Source organism: Mytilus californianus, unplaced genomic scaffold (genome assembly GCF_021869535.1).
Source record: "Mytilus californianus isolate M0D057914Y unplaced genomic scaffold, xbMytCali1.0.p SCAF_4, whole genome shotgun sequence".
NCBI classification, from domain to species: domain Eukaryota; kingdom Metazoa; phylum Mollusca; class Bivalvia; order Mytilida; family Mytilidae; genus Mytilus; species Mytilus californianus.
In genome coordinates, this window is record NW_026262690.1 from 106,273,154 (window position 1) to 106,296,382 (window position 23,229).

The 23,229-nt window shown below is 32.7% G+C and overlaps 1 protein-coding gene across 50 annotated transcripts in view; it reads right to left on the reverse strand.

Annotated features, from left to right (window-relative positions):
• The window catches only part of LOC127739004 (kinesin light chain-like), a 247,710-nt gene that overhangs the window by 182,456 nt on the left and 42,025 nt on the right, over nucleotides 1-23,229 (reverse strand). For 9 of the 50 annotated variants that reach the window (XM_052250532.1, XM_052250528.1, XM_052250519.1 and 6 more), the window contains 2 exons: nucleotides 22,572-22,613; nucleotides 21,112-21,195 (listed from right to left, as the gene is read on the reverse strand). The exons of 24 other annotated variants lie outside the window; for them this stretch is intronic. In XM_052250532.1, the coding sequence (XP_052106492.1) occupies nucleotides 21,112-21,195; nucleotides 22,572-22,613 (126 nt within the window). Of the gene's footprint in view, nucleotides 1-15,803; nucleotides 19,286-19,955; nucleotides 20,017-21,111; nucleotides 21,196-22,571; nucleotides 22,614-23,229 lie in introns of those variants that run through there. 17 more of the 50 variants (XM_052250545.1, XM_052250565.1, XM_052250542.1 and 14 more) reach the window with 9 other exon arrangements.

A 23,229-nucleotide genomic window follows, 5' to 3' on the forward strand; every position in this document is an offset into this window, starting at 1 on the left:
TAGACATGGCCTCTAAAATGGCACATAGCACTTATGCCCTAGCCCCGTACGAGTTTGTCAGCATAGGGTGGGGGAGAGGGGGTTACTTCGGTATATCAATAGTCAAAATTCAGTATTGCCGGCTGGCTAAACTAGGAGATTATCCACGTGTGCCATTATACCAGAGGTAGAGGTAGGCATGGCCTTTAAAATTGCCTATAGCACTTATGCCCTAGACCCGTACGAATTTTTCAGCATAGGGTGGGGGAGGGTACCCATTATGTCACATAGTACAACTTGACTATTGCCGGCTGGCCAAACTAAGAGATTCTCCACGTGGGCAATTATACCAGAGTTAGAAGTAGGCATGGACTCTAAAATGGCCTATAGCACTTATGTCCTCGAACCGTACGAGTTTGTCAGGGTGGGGGAGTGGGCACCTCGGTATATCACATTGTCAAAATTCAGTATTGCCGGCTGGTCAAATTAGGAGATTTTCCACGTGGGCCATTATACCAGAGGTAGAGGTAGGCATGGCCTTTAAAATTGTCTATAGACCCGTACGAGTTTGTCAGCATATGGTGGAGGAGGGGGGTACCTCGGTATATCACATCATATTTTTCGCTCGAATTCTGCTGTGTTTTTAACCACGGATTTTTTCAATTTGTCAGAATGTTTACTAACAACAATAACAGAGAATACGGTTATATAAAGTCTGAAGGGTTTGTGTTACATTTACTAATAAGATGGTCTATATTGTAAAACTTTTTTCACACCTATCTCATGTTATCAGTCAAGACATATTCTCTTGTAATCCTTAGCCGACAAACCAACCTTGTGAATGTCCTCAGTAAAGTGAAAGATGACTTCTACTAACTATTTATTCTTCAAAAGTAATATTTTTCATAATCACATTTTCTTAAATCGTTTGCTGTCTTCGTAATTTTGCTATCTACTATGTAGGCGTACATTATCGCCCTTCATTGGCGTGGCTTACGTTGAGGCAACCGAGGCAACTAACCTCGGTAAAAAAAAATCAAATAAAAAAAATTCTTTATTATATAATCTTTAAAACGATTTTCTACCTTATGCAGCAGACTCGCTACTAACCGCTAATATACCGACTTATATCGTCTGGTCATCGTTATTGATTCATACATTTTGCGAGTTCAAGACTTATGGAAACATTTCCCTCCCCTAGTTGGAAATCCCCTTTGCGGTAGTTTTCTGTAATCTAAATATGTCGAAATTAAACAAATCGGCACAATTGAAGCCGACAGATTTATCTAATCCTACCCGGCCATCTAAATCAGTAAAATAGATGATGATCCAACTCACGAGTCTTCCCCGATCGAATCACTTGACCATTGAATCAGGTAAATTATTTGATTTTGTGTGAGAATAATTTCTAGTATAATGATGTTTATAGAAAACAAAAAAATGTCCTAAAATTGATTTTAAAGGATAGAGATTTAAAATGGTGCTAAAATATAACAGGTATTACTTTCTATAGACAATATAACACATGCTAATTACTTGCTAGTCGTGTATAACATTTAATAAAACGTCTGGTTTTTCTTGCCTTTAAAAAGTCACCTCAAAATAATTTTTTCTCTTCTCCATCATATCCTTTCTTCACGTGTAGGATTTTAAATTTTTCACAAAAGTAGAAATGGTGTGTTATTTTATTTCTCCTTTGGCACTGTTAATACCAATTTTCTTATTAAGGATAGCAGCTTCTGTTAAAAGAAATTCTTAATATGTATTGTACTGGTTTTGCAAATGAGAATTTTTTTATAACTCTTAAACACAACATTTTTTTTTGGCCTTGATGACTTTTTAAGGCAATTTACAAGATTTGGTGTTTATCTTTTAAAATACAATTTTCCATGGGAAAGTTTAAACTTGTATCAACTTTCCAACCCCTGTTGAAATTTGTCAGAATATTTATCTGACGGTGTTTTCGTTTGTTCCTAAAGGGTTATTTTGGGAAAGGGGGAGGGGGTTGTCACTTTGCTGAAAATGCCATTTCAACTTCTAAAAAATGGTAATATTATTCTATTGAACTATTATAAAATTCATTGGAAGTAAAGTTGGCCATCTTATTCCATCTGATTTATAAACCAGTTAATTGCTGTTCTCAAAGCAAACCAAAGAAATTCTTCTAGAATTGAAGCAAACAATTTGCCACATATTCTGCAACTGGCCTTCTTGGAATCTTGTATGTAATCTGTAAGTACCTAATTTTACTGGAAACATTATTTTCATTTTTATTTTCTGCGTATTATACTGTTTAATGAAAATAATATTTTATAAACTTCGTGGGTCAGAAGCGCTTTACTAGATTTGCCTTCATTAGGAATGCTTAGACTAAACATTTGAAAGCTAGGGATGTAGAAATACGTAAAATCATTGGGAGCTTTATGACAAAAAAAAATGTATTAATCATTTTCTACATAAGGAAATGCCTGTACCATGTCAGGAAAATGACAGTTGTTTTCCATTCGTTTGATGTTTTTGAGCCTTTGATTTTTCCATTTGTGAAGGGACTTTTCGTTTTGAATTTTCCTTGGAATTTGGTATTTTTGTTATTTTACTTTTTATTTAAACTCTTTAATGGACTCTTTGTTTAATAAGATATTATCAAATAAATATATCAAACGAAGGGTTCACCTTTAAAAACACCACTCTATTTTGGTCAGGAAATATAATGGGAAAAAGAGGTGTAGGAGGCCAGATCGATTAACCATTTTTAAGACTTAAGCATAAAACCAAATTCAGCAAAAAAGTATAAGGTCAACATCATGAATAGACTGATTGATAATGATTAATTGATTGATTGATTGTTGGTTACTTAACGTCCAGTGGATTTATTGAGGTATTGTTGTCAAATCCCATGGTCGTAAACTTTTCGGTAGTAAAAGTGACTTACACGACTTCAATGTTCCGTTGAACATTTCCTAATGCACAGTTCATAACCTTGTTGTATCAAATTTTATGTAGATGTACAACTGATGATAGTAGAGTGTAAGAAGGTGTATAATAGCGAGACAAAATACTTTTAGCTTGCCTACTTTGATACAGTATTGTCTTGTCATGTTTCATATACCTGTCTCGCCCTTTCATCTTCCAAAACAAAGTTGAGTTAGACTAATGTAGAATCCCGATTGTCCCAATTCGCGCCCGTCCGAGCATACTAGGCTAAAACAAGCAGTAATTTTGGTGCAGACAGATGTATCTTTGACTGACTATGCGCCACAAGATGAAGTTTACACGTTTCATATGTCACAGTTCACTTGCGCGTTTTAATCCTTCAGTATTTTTTTAAGAATTGAATGCTTCTTTTTATAATTTTATTGGGCTGTTAAAGCGTTGACCGAAGCACATTTTGTATATTAAAAATGTGCGCACGATCAACGCTTTTACAACTCTATAAAATTACAAAAGAAGCATTCAATTCTTATAATTACATTTATATCCAACAACCATAACATTAAGAGTAATATCAAACTTTGAGTTTGTTTTTTTCAGTGCATTATTTTAACATTGTCACGGATAATATGTGCATTCATAGCTGTTGTATTTTATACGGAAATAAAATATGACATTAGATTGCTTTGCGATCGTTGTCAGCCAATCAAAATTACGGATTCTAATGAAACATACATGTAATGTAATAATATTATGGTAAACGTATGAGTTCTGTTCTCACAGGGATTGATATAGTTATTACTATATAATTACATTACATGTATGTTTCAGGAGAAATCGTTAGTTTGATTGGCTAACAACAATCGCGCATCATTCAGAAAAATAACCTTCACATCAAAATGAAATGTTACATTCGTTATGACACGTGCTTCCACAAAAAAGTGCACAGGTAAATAAAAGAAAAACTTGGTAAAACTTTTTTTCATGGTCTTAGCATAAAAATGTAATTAGAGTAAAATAAATGCTTCTTTTAGTAATTTCATTGGGATGTAAAAGTGTTGATCGTGCACACATTTTTGGCAGTTAAACTGCCCTATGCTAGCACTCCAGATTTGCTTTTTTCCTCAGGAATAAGGAAATAGGGGCCATTGGCTTTATCTAGAGTGCTGGTAGGTTATTTATAACTAATTGAACAATTTTTATGTTTTTTTTTTAATTCAAATAATATGTTGGGAATTACCTTAAGTGATCGTCGTACAACCCGAAATAAATGACGTTGCACATAGAAAATAGTGCTCACTTGAAAGTGTTACACGTCGTTTATATTTGTCAAATGTGAATAGGCGCATAAATATTGTTTGGCGGTAATTATAACTTGAATACGAAAAGTAAATTTCATGGATTAATAACACTATGTGCGTTATTGCAGCCTCAGAAGTAAGGTCCTTGTAATATATGGAACCCATACATTGATCACTTAACGCGAGAACTTCAATATTCTTTTCTTCCTACATGTAGTTTTATCAAATAGCTGGCCCTGTCAAATCGGTTTATAGGTGGACGGCAAACTTGTAAGGTCAAGACATTGGTCACGTGACGAAAGCAAAGTTGTTGAAAATCGTCGGGCACGATTGACAAAAAAGGACGTAGTCCGGGGGACATAGCTGTCAGACCCTTTGTCCGGTAAACAATTTCGATCTTTAAGGTCCGATAACAGTTCTTTTAAAAGTCCAATTTCAGTGTCAACAAATAAGTTTTGACTGATTCCGCGGTCACTTCGTAAGCAAACCCAGACAAGTAGAAACGAACAGTGCGAAAGTTGATATCCGGGTATCAGGTGAATGCGTATGGTCAGTCGATGTGTACACTCGAGTCGTCCTTAATCATAGTTCGTATCATAAGTTCTTGTAAATCTCTGATACGTCTCTTCAACACATTATATTACAATGAAATTCAATTTGAAATACGGAAACAATAATGATTCCAAAATTGAAGCATAATATAGGGATTTCATCGACTTAAATGTCTTTTCCGTATAACATGTCAGTCAATAGAGGGGCCGAGATGGTATCGGGTCCGTTCGCTCCCAAACCACATTCGCACCCTACACGTTCGCACCCACGAGTTCGACCCCCCCCCCCCCCCCCCCCCCCCTCCCCCTGGATCCGTTCGCACCCTATTTATATTTAAATACTGGTTGAATTATTAGATGTTTTTTAGATGTATATATAAAAAATATTTATATTTTCATGAATAAAAATTCGTGATTTTTTTTAATGAAATATTTATTCATGATTAGATGATTAATTATTAATTCAAGATTACTGTTAATTGGTATTTACAATGCTAATTTGGTATTATTGTTATGTGTTTAGTGTAAAGTAAAATACAAGTAGTTAGCTTGGTGGACGTAAAAACAATGAAGACTTTAAATGAAAACTAAAGGCTCTAAAGAGCCTGTGTCGCTCACCTTGGTCTATGTGCATATTAAACAAAGGACACAGATGGATTCATGACAAAATTGTGTTTTGATGATGGTGATGTGTTTGTAGATCTTACTTTACTGAACATTCTTGCTGCTTACAATTATCTCTATCTATAATGAACTTGGCCCAGTAGTTACAGTGGAAAATTTACAAAAATTTACAAAATTTATGAAAATTATAAAAAATTGACTATAAAGGGCAATACCTCCTTAAGGGGTCAATTGATAATTTTGGTCATGTTGACTTATTTGTAGATCTTACTTTGCTGTACATTATTGCTGTTTACAGTTTATCTCTATCTATAATAATATTCAAGATAATAACCAAAAGCTGCAAAATTTTCTTAAAATTACCAATTCAGGGGCAGCAACCCAACAACGTTTTGCCTGATTGGTCTGAAAATTTCAGGGCAGATAGATCTTGGCCTAATGAATAATTTTATCCCTGTCAAATTTGCTCTAAAGGCTTTGGTTTCAGAGATATAAGCCAAAAACTACCTTTTTCCCCTATGTACTATTTTTTAGCCATGTCGGCCATCTTGTTTCGTGGGCGGGGTCATCGGACACATTTTTTAAACTAGATACCCTAATGATGATTGTGGACAAGTTTGGTTAAATTTGTCTTAGTAGTTTCAGAGGAGAAGATTTTTGTAAAAGATTACAAAATTTACGAAAAATGGTTAAAAACTTACTATAAAGGGCAATAACTCCTTAAGGGGTCAACTGATCATTTTGGTAGAGTTGACTTATTTGTAGATCTTACTTTGTTGAACATTATTGCTGTTTACAGTTTATCTCTATCTATAATAATATTCAAGATAATAACCAAAAACGGCAAAATTTCCTTAAAATTACCAATTCAGGGGCAGCAACCCAAAAGCAGGTTGTCAGATTCATCTGAAAATTTCAGGGCGGATAGATCTTGACCTGATTAACAATTTTACTCCAGTCAGATTTGCACTAAATGCTTTGCTTTTAGAGATATAAGCCAAAAATCTACATTTTACCCCTATGTTCTATTTTTAGCCATGGCGGCCATCTTGGTTAGTTGGCCGGGTCACCGGACACATTTTTAAAACTTGATACCCAATGATGATTGTGGCCAAGTTTGGTTTAATTTGGCCAAGTAGTTTCAGAGGAGAAGATTTTTGTAAAAGTTAACGACGACGGACGACGACGACGACGGACGACGACGGACGACGACGACGACGGACGACGACGGACGACGACGACGACGACGGACGACGACGGACGACGACGACGACGGACGACGACGGACGACGACGACGACGGACGACGGACGCCAAGTGATGAGAAAATCTCACTTGGCCCTTTGGGCCAGTTGAGCTAAAAATGAAAGATAATTATTTTCAACAGCTTGTGACGAGTTTGATGGCCGTTATTTACAAATCTTGGAGACGAATGGCTTAGTCTATGATAGAACTTTTATCGGATCTTAAAGATCGAAATTGTTTACCGGACAAAGGGTCTGACAGCTATGTTCCCCTGGACTATGTCCTTTTTTGTCAATCGTGTCCGACGATTTTCAACCACTTTGCTTTCGTCACGTGACCGATGTCTTGACCCTGCAAGTTTGCCGTCCACCTATAAATAGATTTGACAGGGCCAGCTATTTGATAAAACTACATGTAGGAAGGAAAGAATATTGAAGTTCTCGCGTTAAGCGATTAATGAATGGGTTCCATATATTACAAGGACCTTATTTCTGAGGCTGCAATAACGCACATAGTGTTATTAATCCTTGAAATTTACTTTTCGTATTCAAGTTAAAATTACCGCCAAACAATATTTATGCGCCTATTGCCATTTGACAAATATAAACGTGTAAGACTTTCCAGTGAGCACTATTTTCTATGTGCAACGTCATTTATTTTGGGTTGTACGACGATCACTTAAAGTAATTCCCAACATATTATTTGTTTTCCAGAATTAACAAAAAAAACATAAAAAATGTTCAGTTAGTTATAAATAACCTACCAGCACTCTAGATAAAGCCAATGGCCCTTATTTCCTTATTCCTGAGGAAAAAAGCAAATCTGGAGTGCTAGCATAGGGCAGCTTAACTGCCAAAAAATGTGTGCACGATCAACACTTTTCACCCCAATGAAATTACTAAAAGAAGCATTTATTTTACTATAATTACATTTTTATGCTAAGATCATGAAAAAAAGTTTTACCAAGCACCTACAATCTGAGAAAATAGCCTCACATGTTAATGTCTCTTGTTAACATATAATCTGGTATAAAAAGGAAAATAACTTGTTTTTCTTACAAGTTATCCTGTATCCTGCATGTTTGAATTTAAGTAAAAGATCGAAACTGTGTATGTGTTTGAAATTCATGTATTGCAATCATTTTAAATAACTCAAATTACATTGATTTTTTTTAATTTGAAACATGGTAGGTCAATGATACAGGAAATATTGTTCCAATCTCTTTCCCCCCTAAAAAAAGAGGGGAAGAAGTAATGTGGGTAAACAACAAATGCACACGCTGAAATGTCTTGCCTGCTTTACTGACCATTGATTTTATGTTGAAAGTCTTAATTTTAAGTTAAAGTTTTGTTAAAAGCATTACAGAAATTCAACATTTAAAAAAAAAAATAATGAGGTCAAGGTCAAATAAATTGTGTCAGACAGACATATACACCTTACAATTCTTTTTTTCACCAAATATAGTTGACCTATTGTGTATGCTAATTGAATAAAATGCTCCCTGCTGGGCGCAGCTTGAAACGACCGCAGAGGTCGAACCCTGAACAGTTGGGGCAAGTATGGACACAACATTCAAGCTTGATACAGCACTAAATTTGGATTGTGATTAAATATTTGACACAGCATAGGTTACTGACACAGAATGAATGTAGTCTAGAACTTAAAAAATTTTAATTTACCTATTCAAACCATATCATTATTATTTGCTTTTATATATAAATCAGAAATAACCAATTTAAAATGGAAAATTTTAAAGGAAAAAAAAAAGAAAAAAAGGAAAAAAAATCCCCCCCCCCCCCCAATTTTTTGAACCCCTTATAATTCATCATCCCCAAACTCAATCCCAGCCTTCCCTTTGTGGTATGGTACCTTGCAGTACAATTTCAGAGAGATCCATACACTTGAACACAAGTTATTGTCTGGAAACTAGAAAAATGCTTGGTTTTTTTTGCCCCTTTTTGGCCCCAAATTCCTAAACGTTTAGGACAATTACCCCCAAACTCAAACCCAGCTTTCCCTTTGTGATATGGGACCTTGTAGTACAATTTCATAAAGATCCATACACTTACACACAAGTTATTGTCCTGAAACTAGAAAAATGCGTGTTTTTTTGCCTCTTTTGGCCCCTAATTCCTAAAATGTTAAAGAAATTACCCCCAAAATCAATCCCAGCCTTTCCTTTGTGGTATGGTACCTTGCAGTACAATTTCAGAGAGATCCTTACACTTGAACACAAGTTATTGTCTGGAAACTAGAAAAATGCTTGTTTTTTGCCCCTTTTTGGCCCCAAATTCCTAAACGTTTTAGGCAATTGCCCCCAAACTCAATTCCAGCTTTTCCTTTGTGATATGGAACCTTGTAGTACAATTTCAGAAAGATCCATACACTTACACACAAGTTATTATCATGAAACTAGAAAAATGCTTGTTTTTTGCCCCTTTTTTGGCCCCTAATTCCTAAAATTTTGAGGCAATTACCCCCAAAATCAATCCCAGCATTCCTTTTGTGATATGTAACCTTGTGGTACAATGTCAGAGAGATCCATACACTAACACATAAGTTATGTCTGGAAGTTACAAAAATGCTTATTTTTGGCCCCTTTTTGGCCCCTAATTCCTTTACTGTTGGTACCATAACCCCTAAAATCAATCCCAACCTTCCTTTTGTGGTATTGAACCTAATGGTAAAATTTCATAGAAATCCATTCACGTTAACTAAAGTTAGAGTGCGAAAACAAATTTGTCTTCGGACGACGACGCCAACGTCATACCAATATACGACCGCAAAATTTTTTTGCGGTCGTATAAAAACAGACCAAAACACAAAAACTTAAAATTGACCAATGAACCATGAAAATGAGGTCAAGGTCAGATTATACCTGCCAGATAGACATGTGCGCCTTACAATTATTCCATACACCAAATATAGTTGATCAATTGCTTATAGTACTAAATAAAGAAAAAAACACAAAAACTTAAGATTGACCAATGAACCATGAAAATGAGGTCAAGGTCAGATGATATCTGCCAGACAGACTTGTACACCTTACAATCATTATATACACCAAATATAGTTGACGTATTGCTTATAGTACTTGAAAAACAGACCAAAACACAAAAAAATATCATTGACCTTTGAACCATGAAAATGAGGTAAAGGTCGGATGAAACCTGTCAGACTGACATGTACTCGTTACAATTGTTCTATACACCCAATATAGTTGACCTACTGCTTATAGTATTTGAGAAACGGACCTAATCACGTAACTTTAACCTTGATCACTGATCCATGAATTAAGGTCGAGGTCGGGTGAACTATGTCTGATGGACATGTAGATGTTGCAAGGAACCCATATACCAAATATAGTTATCCTATTACTCATAATAAGTGAGAAATTCACATGACAAAAAAACTCAAATGTTTTTCAAGCAGTCGCCGAACCATGAAAATGAGGTCAAGGACCAGGCGCGTAGCAACCCGTAGGCAAAAACGCAGTTGCGTACACATCGAAAATTTTACAAAAATAAAAATATGGCAAATCTAGTAAGAATGAAACTAAAGTAATAAAATAAACTAAAATGTATTATACAAATATGTTAATAGTCACTTTGTAGCTATATTCCGTTCCGGAAACTAGCCTTCTCTTTTCATTTACGGAATCAGCATCGTAATTTTCGTGCAACGTCTTCGCCGTTTTTTTTAATTTTCGTGCAACGTCTTCGCCGTTTTTTTTAATTTGACGATCAACGTGTTTTTACTATTTTATTTTACGTTCGGTCTAGAAAGACGGGTGCCTCATTCAACGTGTTCCCCAAATTTAATACGTGCCTCGAGATAAAAAGTGCTTATTTTCCATCCTTCAAGATTTAATATGCTTGTTTTAAATTCCTTGCTTGGTAAAAATAAAAAACTCGTTTTGGAAGTTAATAAAAAGAAATCGGAAATAATTTGATGCTTTTCCTTGTAGATTTCGGGACTTCAAACGTATTTATATATATATATGTATCTTACATTAATTTGTAGGATCCTTTACAATAGATAATTCAGCTGATCTGTAACAATTCCATCTTCATGCCTTATATATGTACTGTGTTACGACGCTAGATAAAAACTGACGAAGAAAGGTAACAACCGGCCACCGAAAGCTTTATTATCTATAGAGCCTAGGTGGTCGAGTGGTCTAGCATAGTGCAAGGCGATTTGGTGCCACGATATCTCCGAGTAGCATGAATTCGAATCCCGGCCAGGGAAGAACAAAATATTTGCTTCCGCAAATTTACAGATCTAACATTGTTGGTCTGTTGTTTAGACGAATTATATATATATATATATATATATATATATATATTGGCCTGTTAAAGGTTTCCAACCTATGATGTTATAAACAAGGATGTATACCCCGGAAGTTTTAATATACTAAACGTATTTGCATGTATGCCGGTGATTCTATTTTTTATGTATTTTCTCAATAAAAAATTACCTTTTAAGTTGCACGCTGTTGGCTTACAAATTTTGATTTTTTAACGTACAGTGGGTTGAGACTGATTAGGTAACCATTAAAATATATTGTGTTTGCACTATATATTTTTATTGTACTTAATATCTAATCAAGCTCAACCGACTACACATTAGAAGTTTGTTTTTCTCTAATTAATATTTTTTTCAAATTTAAGTTATTTTCAAAAGTTGACTTGTTACTCATGAAAATAAGATTTCAGTGAAGTCATTTTAAGTCCCAGGAAATCGCGAGAATGCAGGATTTTGCACCATTTACCCCAAAACTTCTGGAGGTCTTTAGCGCCCCCAGACCCCTTCCCTTCCCCGGCATTGAGTACACATCATTTTGGCCTAGCTACGCCCCTGAGGACAATGGACATAATTGATGGAAACTTCGTTACATAAGGTATCTGTATACAATGTGTAATACCACCATTGTTTTTTCCCTATTAGTCTTTGTTTAATTTGCAATTTTCAAAAAATTGTGTAGAATTTATCTTTGTTTCAAATAAAGAAATACTTGGCATGCGTAAAGTTTTATCCTGTCCAGTACTACAGAAAAAATTTCACATAACATTTCATTGCATATAAGAAAAATAAAATCACTGGAAGCTAACCAATCAAATTTTCACCCCCTTTTTCCCCTGTGTACAAGCTTTAGTAACCATGTAACCTCAAGTTTCTAAAATATTCTATAGAAACACCAAGCTAGAGGCTCTCAAGAGCCTGTGTCGCTCACCTGTATTTACTGATGCTTTGGAAATCATGTAAAATAAGGTTAAAATCATAATTAATAGTATAAGATATTAGATATTATAATGATATCTAAGATAATAACAAAAAACTGCAATTTTTTTTTAAATTACTAACTCAGGGGCAGCAACCCAACAACGGGTTGTCGGATTCGTCTGAAAATTTCAGGGCAGATAAATCTAAATCTGATGAACATTTTTGCCTCTTGACAGATTTGCTCTAAATGCCTTAGTTTCAGAGATATAAACCAAAAACTGCATTTTACCCCTATGTTCTATTTTTAACCAAGTTGGCCATGATGGTTGGAAGGCGGGGTCATCGGACAAATTTTTTAAACTAAATACCCTTATAATGATTATGGCCAAGTATGGTTAAATTTGTCTCAGTAGTTTCAGAGAAGAAGAATTTTGTAAAAGATTACAAAAATTTACGAAAAATTGTTAAAAATTGACTATTAAGGGCAATAACTCCTAAAGGGGTCGACTGACAATTTTGGTCATGCAACTTATTTGTAGATCTTACTTTGCTGAACATAATTGCTGTTTACAGTTTATCTCTATCTATAATAATATTCAAGATAATAACCAAAAACTGCAAAATTTCCTTAAAATTACCAATTCAGGGACAGCAACCCAACAACAGGTTGTCAGATTTGTCTGAAAATTTTAGGGCAGATAGATCTTGACCTGATAATCAGTTTTACCCATGTCAGATTCACTCTAAATGCTTTGGTTTCAGAGATATAAGCCAAAATCTACATTTTACCCCTATGTTCTATTTTTAGCCATTGCGGCCATCTTGGTTGGTTGGCGGGGTCATCGGACACATTTTTTAAAGTAGATACCCTAATGATGATTGTGGCCAAGTTTGGTTAAATTTGGCCCAGTGGTTTCAGAGTAGAAGATTTTTGTAAAAAGCTAACGACGACGGACGACTACGACGACGGACGACGGACGCCAAGTGATGAGAAAAGCTCACTTGGCCCTTCGGGCCAGGTGAGCTAATAAAAAATGAATGGTGCTTTGAAACACCCAAGATATATGTTTATGACTCAGAAATTTTTTACTGCAATGAAATGTTGGATTAATTTCCAACAACTGTCAAATTCAAGGGAAAATTCTTTTTCAACCCTTTTTCGCATGCAACCGGATGTGACGTACAATGATTTGGTGGTATTACACCTACAAGATATGAAGCATCCTGGTCTTCTATCTTCTGAAACATAACGCTATATACAAATAGTTTACTCCGCCACAGATAGTAATACCTATGTCTCGCAGGAGTGAAAGTCGCAGGAGAGACAATAAACTGCTTCGCTGAGTGCAGCTGGATACGCCCACAGAGGTCCAACCCTGAACAGTTGGGGCAAAAATGGAAACAATATTCAAGCTTGATACAGGTCTGAATTAGGATTGTAACTAAATATTTGACATATTATAGGTTTCTGAATAAATGTAGTCAAAGAACTTGAAATTGGTTATATGAATTGAATTTATATTCAATTTAAGAATTTCTTGCTGTTTTGCAATACAGTGTGCTGTTGCACAATACTTAGTAAATCTGTTGTCAGACTATAAACAAATAAAGTTCAATTTCTTCTCAATGTCACATTTGAAATTTGAAAATCAATAGGGAGATTACATCAATAGCTATAAATAATTCACCAAAGTTTCATGAGAACTGCTGAAAGCATTTTTGAGTTATTGTCAAAAAAACTGGAAAATCCCCCCTTTTTTAATGAATGAACCCAATAACTCAGAAATGTTAAATCTAAAATTTATATAATTCTAAAGGGAGCTTACATCAACAGATATAAACAATTCACCAAAGTTTCATAAGAACTGCTGAAAGCATTTTTTAGTTATTGTCTGAAAACTGGAAAATCACCCTATTTTATGAATAAAACCCTGTAACTCTGAAACGAAAAATCTAAAATTTATAAAGATTGAAAGGGAACTCATGTCAATAGATATAAACAATTCACCAAAATTTCTTGCAAGTTGGTGAAAGCATTCTTGAGTTATTGTTGGAAAACTGGAAAATCCCCCCTTTTTTAATGAATAAAACCCCAAAACTCTTAAACAGTAAATCTGAAATTTATAAAAAACGAAAGGGAGCTCACGTCAATAGATGTAAACAATTCACCAAAGTTTCATGAATATTGGTTAAAGCTTTTTTGAGTTAATGTCCGACATGTTGACGACGGACGGACAGACGGTCAACAGTATACCATAATACATCCCGTAAACAGGCGTATAAAAACCAGAGAAGAAAACACCATGGACATAATAAATAAAATGCAGCTGGATACGCCCGCAGAGGTCCAACCCTGAACAGTTGGGGCAAAAATGAACACAATATTCAAGCTTGATACAGGTCTGAATTTGGATTGTAATTAAATATTTGACATACTATAGGTTTCTGAATAAATGTAGTCAAAGAACTTGGTTATATGAATTGAATTTATATTCAATTAAAGATTTCTTGCTGTTGTGCAATACACTATGCTGTTGCGCAATACTTAGTAAATCTGTTGTCAGACTATAAACAAATAAAATTTATAAAATTCTAAAGGGAGCTTACATCAATAGATATCAACAATTCATCAAAGTTTCATGAGAACTGCTGAAAGCATTTTTGAGTTATTGTCCAAAAAACGGGAAAATCCCCCTTTTTTTTATGAATAAAACCCCGTAACTTGGAAACGTAAAATCTAAAATTTATAAAAATCAAAAGGGAGCTCATGTCAATAGATATAAACAATTAACCAAAATTTCTTGCAAGTTGATGAAAGCATTCTTGAGTTATTGTCCGAAAACTGGAAAATCCCCCCTTTCTTTAATGAATAAAACCCCACTACTCGGAAACATAAAATCTAAATTTTATTAAAAACGAAAGGGAGCTCACGTCAATAGATATAAACAATTCACCAAAGTTTTATGCAAGTTGGTTAAAGTGTTTTTAAGTTAATGTCCGACATGTTGACGATGGACAGACGGACAACGGTATACCATAATACGTCCTGTAAACGGGCATATAAAAAGACAGACAAAACAGGTCACAAAGCATTACACATTTGGGGTACCAATTTATAAGTATAGTATCTCTGAAGAGGTTTTATAACCACTGGTTCAGTCTCACTGCTGGTTGTTGTTTCATCTCTGAGGGTATCACCTGCCAAGTAGTCAACACTTTTGTCTTGACATGAAGTATCATTGATATGTTGAATAATTCTAAACATTATTTGGATTTTTTTTTCAACTTCATATTTGCTTTGGCCTTTTAATTTAGTGTAAACAATATTTTTATTTAGAAACAGATATATAAATACGTACATCAATACAATACATGGATTGGAAAACAAGTGACAAGTCACTTATACAAATTCCTCTCCTTAAATTGATTTTATTTGAGCGCCACTGATGAGTCTTATGTAGACGAAACATACGTCTGGAGTACCAAATAATAAGCCTCTTTATCTTTAATGAATTTAGTGATGTAATAAAATAGGATTGTGGCTCTAATAAGCAAAACAAGTCCACAGTCATTTATGAAACCAAAATCCCATAACAATCCCCCAAACCGTCATGGTGTCTTTAAAACTTTCAAAAAGATTACCTTTAACTTCACCATTAAGAATCCTATATTCAGAAGCTTCTGAGTAAAACTCTTTATCAAGAAAATCATGGGAAAAGTAATTACTGGAATATTGTATTAAATGAAATTATCCCATATGCAGGTGTGGCTAATATATTAGTTATATAAAAATGGAAAATTGAAAAAAAATTCTTTTGTCATTTATACATTAAGATCTCAATAGTCAATTTCTAAATGTAAGTCAAGATAACCTAGAATCTATATCAGAGCCAGTGCAGACAATGTTATGCTAATACTTAAAAGGCACAAATAAAGACAAGTCTAAATCATCTTACATATTGTTTAATAAATTAACAATGGAAAGTTGTTCATATTTGTACACAATAAGCTTGACACAAATTATACTATCACCAGGCAGTGCATTCATACACATTCATACAGTCAAACAAGGCATAAAACCATCAAATAAAACCTATAGCACTTTAATCAACCTAACATACTTATAATAAAGGCAAATTCCTCTATAAATTATTACAGTGCCACTTTTATAAAGCTTGCAGCCAATTGTTTTGAAATGATATCTGATGCTGCATGTGAAAATTCATTATGAAATAATTATTTGTATCTATCTATGTAAACAAATATCATTTCTGACATATTTTTGCCATTTACACCTTGTTTTAAATATATTTTCTTTAATTTATCTAAAAATTCTAATGAATAGAACATATGATAATTCATGAAATTATTTTTTACAAAATAAATTTATTCATTTCCCCTAAAAATATCACAAAATATCAATCAACTTATAATGAAAATGATTAATCCGTAAAAATTTTAATTTAAAATACGAAATTTCCATGCCTACAAATGAAAGATATTGGCACCTCATGCAATTCTATTTATATCACATAAATTCAGCAAACAAAACTTTAACAATCATCAAGTTTGTCATTTTGCTTAATAAAATTATTCTACAAATACAATATGTTTAAAATTACCACTGATAAATCATTTTAAGATTGAACTTCAAAATACCTTAATTACACTAATAGCCACTTCTTTTGACAGTAAATTTTTCTGTTAGTAATTCATTGACAAATCTCAATTAAACGATGTGAACTCAAAAGAATATCTGTCAGTCAACCACAGACAACAGAAATTATATTTTCAATATTATCTGTCAATGCAAGGTGACATTTTTTTCAAAGATGTCTAATGAAAAAAAAAAGTAATTTGTGAAAACTTATGCTTATCTTCGAAACAAGAAATGAAAAGTTATATGAACCCAATGCATGCTAATCTAAAAACCAGATAATGAATTTATCAATGTTATTTGTCAACTCAGTGTAACAATATTTCTGAGATGTCAAGAGGAAAGCATAATAATCTTTGTGAAAACAAAATGGGGATCTAAGACTAATTCTGAGTTGCAGCATTGAGATTAAATCTCTAAGAATTGTAAAAACAAATCGGTACAGTCTTGTCTTTTTATCAGTCCATGCTTAATGTACTACCAGCAGTGGCTCAACCTCCAATGCTTTAAGTTAATAAGTCAAAACTGTGTTGATTTGGGAATTACATCAGGTAGCACATTACAGCATGCAGAACATTTAGTACATTTCATTAAAGTCACATAAAAAAATTCCTGGATTATCATCAATCTAAAGTGAAACTAAAAGAATGGGGCACTTTTGGTTCTTCATAGAAAACTTCATAAACAATGTCCTGATGATATTCTCGAGAGTTCAGATTTGATAGACACTCCCCCCCCCCCCCCCCCCCTTAAAAAATAGTGGATAGGAAATTTTTTAATACCAAAACAAGTCATTTTCAGTCTAAATTTGAAACAAAATTATGTTTAATTTTTTCTAAACATACAGAACAAAAAAAGGTAGAAGGATGAGAATCAAGGAACATATTTTATGTGGCCTAGTCAGCACTTTGTCATGGAAAGGAGTCAAATAGCAAAGTATCATAACACATTTCTTAATACCGTATTACGCAAAGCTTATACCATTAACCAAAAATAACAAATAGTATGGGAAAATAACTAGTAGCAATTAATTATATAACCCAAAATAACTTGAACGAATGTTGTATATCGTCATTAAAGTGTTATTTCTCTAAAAAAATAACCAATTTACTACTGCCAGCACATATACATATATTTTGAACTTTTGTACTTTCTATTGTATTTAGATCTTTTCCGAGTGTGAGATCTTTAATCCTTGGTACAAATTAACTCCATGGTTTATTTTTAGATATGATGTAAGACTACAATTTATGACGAGATCATCCTTATGAACTGAGTATCTAAGCATACATATACAGCCTCACAACGGTTTTATGTTTATATTTTTTTAATATGTCTTTATAAAGTTGTCAACATCCTTAAATTCCAATATCTACAGAGAAAGGAATGAACAATTTGCCTTTTCAGAATCTAATGAATTCTGGGTAATATTTTCACCAAAATGTTGTGATTGGCTTACAACGTCATAAACAATGGGAATTCAACCAATGATGTGATGGAATTTTCATTTTGGGGTATGAACAATGAGATTACCCACAATCCTTTAGATACAGAAATGGTGGATTCAACACTAGTTATAACTGGATCTTAAGTAATTAATTTTAATGAAGCTTTATATGGACTACCTGACAATGATTCATTCAAACGTTGTTTCTTTTGTATGTACATAATAATGTGATTCTAAATTTTGGAATATATCCTTTAAGAATTTAACATGTGTAACATACAACAAAATAAAATAAAATGAGTATAAATTAAATGTCAAAGAAACTCCAGTTTTAAACTGATCTGTGCATATAATATTTCCAGTCTCATTGTGTTATGATCAATAATTACATAAAATGATACAATAGAGTCTTTTTTTCAAATTTATACACCTCCACGAATTTTCAAGGCTATAACGTTATACAAATCATTTACATTTTGTAGTTTGTGTTCGCAAACACTGTATATTCTTCAATAACAGCAAGTCATTTGACCACTCAATCAGTTTAAAAATAAATTTGCACAAAATTTGAAAGACTGAAAATGATATCTGAAAACCACAACACTCATTAATATTGATGATTCAACACTTGATACATTTTGTTTTTACAGCAAGTTAGAAGAAACTCAGAAAATCCTGGAACATTGTTTCTTGAAAACAAACTAGGCTTACTCTTCATTACTTACTGACATTAATTAAGCAACTTTTGTCACAATTTAAATTCTAACACTCTTTTATAAAGCAATTGATGTTTTCATCCAAAGTGCTCAAAATGAAAGGGAGTATTTTGACTGGATTTGATTAATTTGAAATCATGCTTGAAGTTGACGGTGGCAAGATTTTCCAATTTTCTTCCGTTTGTATCTACTAAACTGAGTTTTTAACACATTTTCACACTATGATGCATACTAATGAGTGAATGATGGAAGCGCTGTATGATACATTTGGAATGAACTCTTGTCAATACGGAGTTGCCTACCCTTGCCCCATCTAAATTTGTTATGATTAGACACCGTTACTGAGATATAATGTTAAAATATGGAATAAATAAATTACATCGGATTAATGGCGTAAAATGCCATATTTACAAGAACTGAAACTGAAAGCGGCAAGACGAAATCTGACGATGCCCACAAATTAAAATCTCAAAAAAAGCTTGTCAAATATTGCATTATTGTACATGAAGTCTAAAACTATAGCTGTTGTCAAAATGGTCGATTAATGAGTTGATCTGAACTGGCAGTCCGTCCTTGTTGTCGTAAATCACCATAAGAACGCCTACTTTCCTGAAATCAAAGAAAATATCTATATTGATTTGTTTGTTCATGGACTTGTACGAGTATTGAAATGTTTGGTATTCCACGGTCATATTTATTATCAGCCTTATCATATATCTTTGTTTGTAAATACCCTATATTATGTGAAGTTCATGTCACTAATTCTGTAATGCTTGATTTGTGGAGATATACTTTTACATTGAGTTTCAATCAAGCAAAAAATTTAAGCATGATCACAAATTAAGAGTTTATAAATATCACACAACTAAGTTCACTAGCACTGTCCTGTTCATTAAAAACTTTCAGAAACTATCTACCATTTTTAGGCATGTAATTCTTCATTCATATATAACTATGATACATATAGAATGCTGGTTGATTTTTAAGGCTAAGACAAAAACTATTTTAAGTATCAGTGTAATACAATGTATTTTTCTGACAAAAAGTTGAAGTGGGATCTATCACAGCAGGGTTAATGTCCGACAGATAAACAACATCAGATTATGCTTCTTTTCTTTTTAAGCGGGTTACAAAGTTGAATGATTGATTGTTGATTGCTTTATGTCCAGTGGCCACAAAGTTGAAACTGATGATTTAGTTCCTTAAAACACATGAAATTTTTGTCACAGGAAGTTATAGAAACAAGTTAAGTTTATCATTACAATAATTGGATACTTACACTTAATTTTTCATCTTTACTATTTGTGTTGAGCACTGACATGGAGCTTGCTCTTTTCATACTGAAAATACAAAGGACAACATCAAAGTTTATTTTTAAATCGATGAAAATATAAACAATTTCAAACTGCCTGTCTACTGTCATACATAAAGAATGAGAATTTCAGAATTTACATTTCTCTTCATCAATCAGGTACACTGTACGAGACTAATTAACCATGGAACAAATATCTTTCTTAAGTGCTTTATAATAAAAAATTTTAAGCAAAACTTTCTTTTATGCAATTATTTTTTCAAATGTAATTTTCTTGGTAATTCTATACTGGTTGCTGCTGTGATGAAATCTGCTCTATTGAAAAGGAAGCATTTGTTGCAGGCATTTTGTGTTGGAAATGGTTCATGTTTAGGTGTGCAACTTTCAAAAAATTATTCTAAAAAAAATAAGTTAAATATCTAATCTAAAAACATATTTACTTTTAACATAATCCATATACTTCATATTGCATACATTTATACATATATATATATATATTTCAATTCATAATATGATAATACAACACAAGCTGGATTTATAAGGCTGATTTTGACATGTTCATAAATTAATTCTTAAGTAATAATCCTGTAATTAACCATATCATTAATTAATAGTTCTATTATCTGCATAAATAGTCTAGACCAAATATCTGAAATAAATATTATTATCAAATATTTTGTCTATCAGAGATCTATATAAGCTGGAAGAAAACATGATCTTGGATTTTATCAAGCACAATATAAATAATTCCACATCAAAGTTTGCATCATATTAATAACTTCAGAAGAAATTTTCATTTTTTTTTTTCAAAATTTAAATCTAAATATCTAAAAATTTTATAAATTTTCCAAAATTTAAATTTAAATATCCAAAATTTTTCATTTTCCAAATCCAAAATTAGAAATTTTTCAAAATTTATATCTAAATATCTATAAATGTTCATCTTTCCAGATTTTATTTTGTAATTGGAATACACGTATAAAATTCCAATTATCCCCAAAAAATCATTGCTTGATAAAATCCACATGTAGATGGTCTAGCGGTCTGAAAAGCTGAATGTCAAGTGCTGATATACAAATGTATACAGGATTAGTGATACAGGGGACAAACCAATATTACAAACCTCCTTCCCGTCATATCATTAGTATCAACGTCATTTGTACCCCAATAGCGAGGTAGAGGGGTATTTTGTTCATAGTAATACCAACTGTTATAATAAATCAGAATATTAATATGGAAACACATCATGCAGTCTATATCTAAAAGAGGTCTCTAAATAAAACCAGATCCTTATAATGTTTGCTATATCAATAGTCAAGATAAACCTTACCAAAAAATACAAGTGTCTTTCTTGTTTACACATTTTTAAAGCAGTTCAAAATGTTACTTTTTATAAATCATAAAGAATACTTTTCATTCATGGTTTTTACATATACTGTAAATTCAGATATTATTGCGATATTTTTATTATTGCGAAAATTACAACTCATATTTAAATTGTATAGCTTTATTTTATGTAGCATTTCCTGTGTAGCATTTCCTGAAACTTCAATAATTAATCTCCATTTTTGTCAACTGATCAGCAGTAGTAATAATAAGTGCAAGCAATAATTTATGAATTTACAGTATTTATTTTGACTTTTTATTTTCATTTTCCCTTATGTGTGATTTAAATTTAAAAGATCTTCAGCTAACATCTGGGCTTTGTTATTCCAATTTCAAGTTTCCTAGAGAAATTACATATCTAAGTCTAGTAAGGATTTGTTCCCCATTTAATGAAACCTCAACTCAGGAGTTAATGTTGGTAGAGTTAAGGTAAGCCCATTTAGCCTTGTTGGAAAGTTGATAGCTTTTCCATGGAAAATTGTACTTTAAAAATAAATAAGTCTTGTAAATTGGAAAGAAATATCTTTTAAAGTGAAGATGATATAGCAAAATCCATATCTAAATACAAACCACCTCCCGTTTCCAAATAAATATTAATATATACCTATAAAAAAAAATCAGGAATATCCATTCAAAATAAAATGTTATCAAAGTAAAGATCGGTGTTATTTTAGTATAAAATGGAAAATGGGCAAATATTTCAACAAATCTGTCGTTATCTTAAGTTTGTGTGCAGTCTTCAGCATTAACTACAAGCCCCCTACTCCAAGACCAATAAACAACTTATCAGGCTAGTAAAATCTCCCACAGAATCCTTTTTAAAGATGCACAGAATGCCTTAAAAAAGTCATCAAGGCCAACAAAAAATGTTGTGTTTGAGATGTATAAAAAATTCTCATTTGAAAAACCAGTACAACACAAATTAAGATTTTCTTTTAATAGAACTGTTATCATTTGTAAAAAAATTGGCATTATGCAAAGAAACAGTGCCAAAGGAGAAATAAAAAAACACACCATTTCTACTTTTGTGAAAAATAACAAATCAAATCCTACACGTTAAGAAAGGATATATGATGGAGATGAGAAAAGAAATTATTTTGAGGTGACTTTTTAAAGGCCAGAAAAACCAGACGTTCTAATGTTATACACGACTAGCAAGTTATTAGCAAGTGTTATATTGTCTATAGAAAGTAATACCTGCTATTGCATTCAGAGAGCGTGAAGACCAAAACAGGCTCACTACAAAAACACAATGGTCTTGAAAGAAAAATCTTTGGTAAAATGAGAATTTTTAACGAACAAAAATAAAAAATGACAAAATGTTCAAAAAATAAACCAAAAGCAAATACTTGTCAAAATTGACAGAATCACCAAAACAATTAAGGTCAAGTTGCAGTAATTTAAAGACCTTGTAGACATCTATTCAATAGCTTTCATCCAGCAATTTTCCTTACTTTTGAAATATTTGAAGAGTATACAAGATAGCTATCACTATGAGTGAATGCAATTCAATTTAGCAAACAACAATCAATTGATTTTGTGAACTCTTTGTGGCCCACATACAAGTCATGTAAATTTTTTTATGCCAAATAAAGACAATAGTTGAGAGCTATAAATATTTAAGATTAAAGATTTTGCTGCAGGATTAAAATGATATACATTTAACGTCTGCATATACAGAGAAAAAAATAGCAGGGCTATATGGAAACGTTGATACAATTTACCCATGAAACTGTTGGACGTAGAAGAAAAAAACTTACTATAAGGTTCATCAAAATAAAATTAATTCATCTATAAATTTTTCATCTGTATCTGTAAAGGTTAGTCTTAAATTACAAAAGCATTCCACTCAATG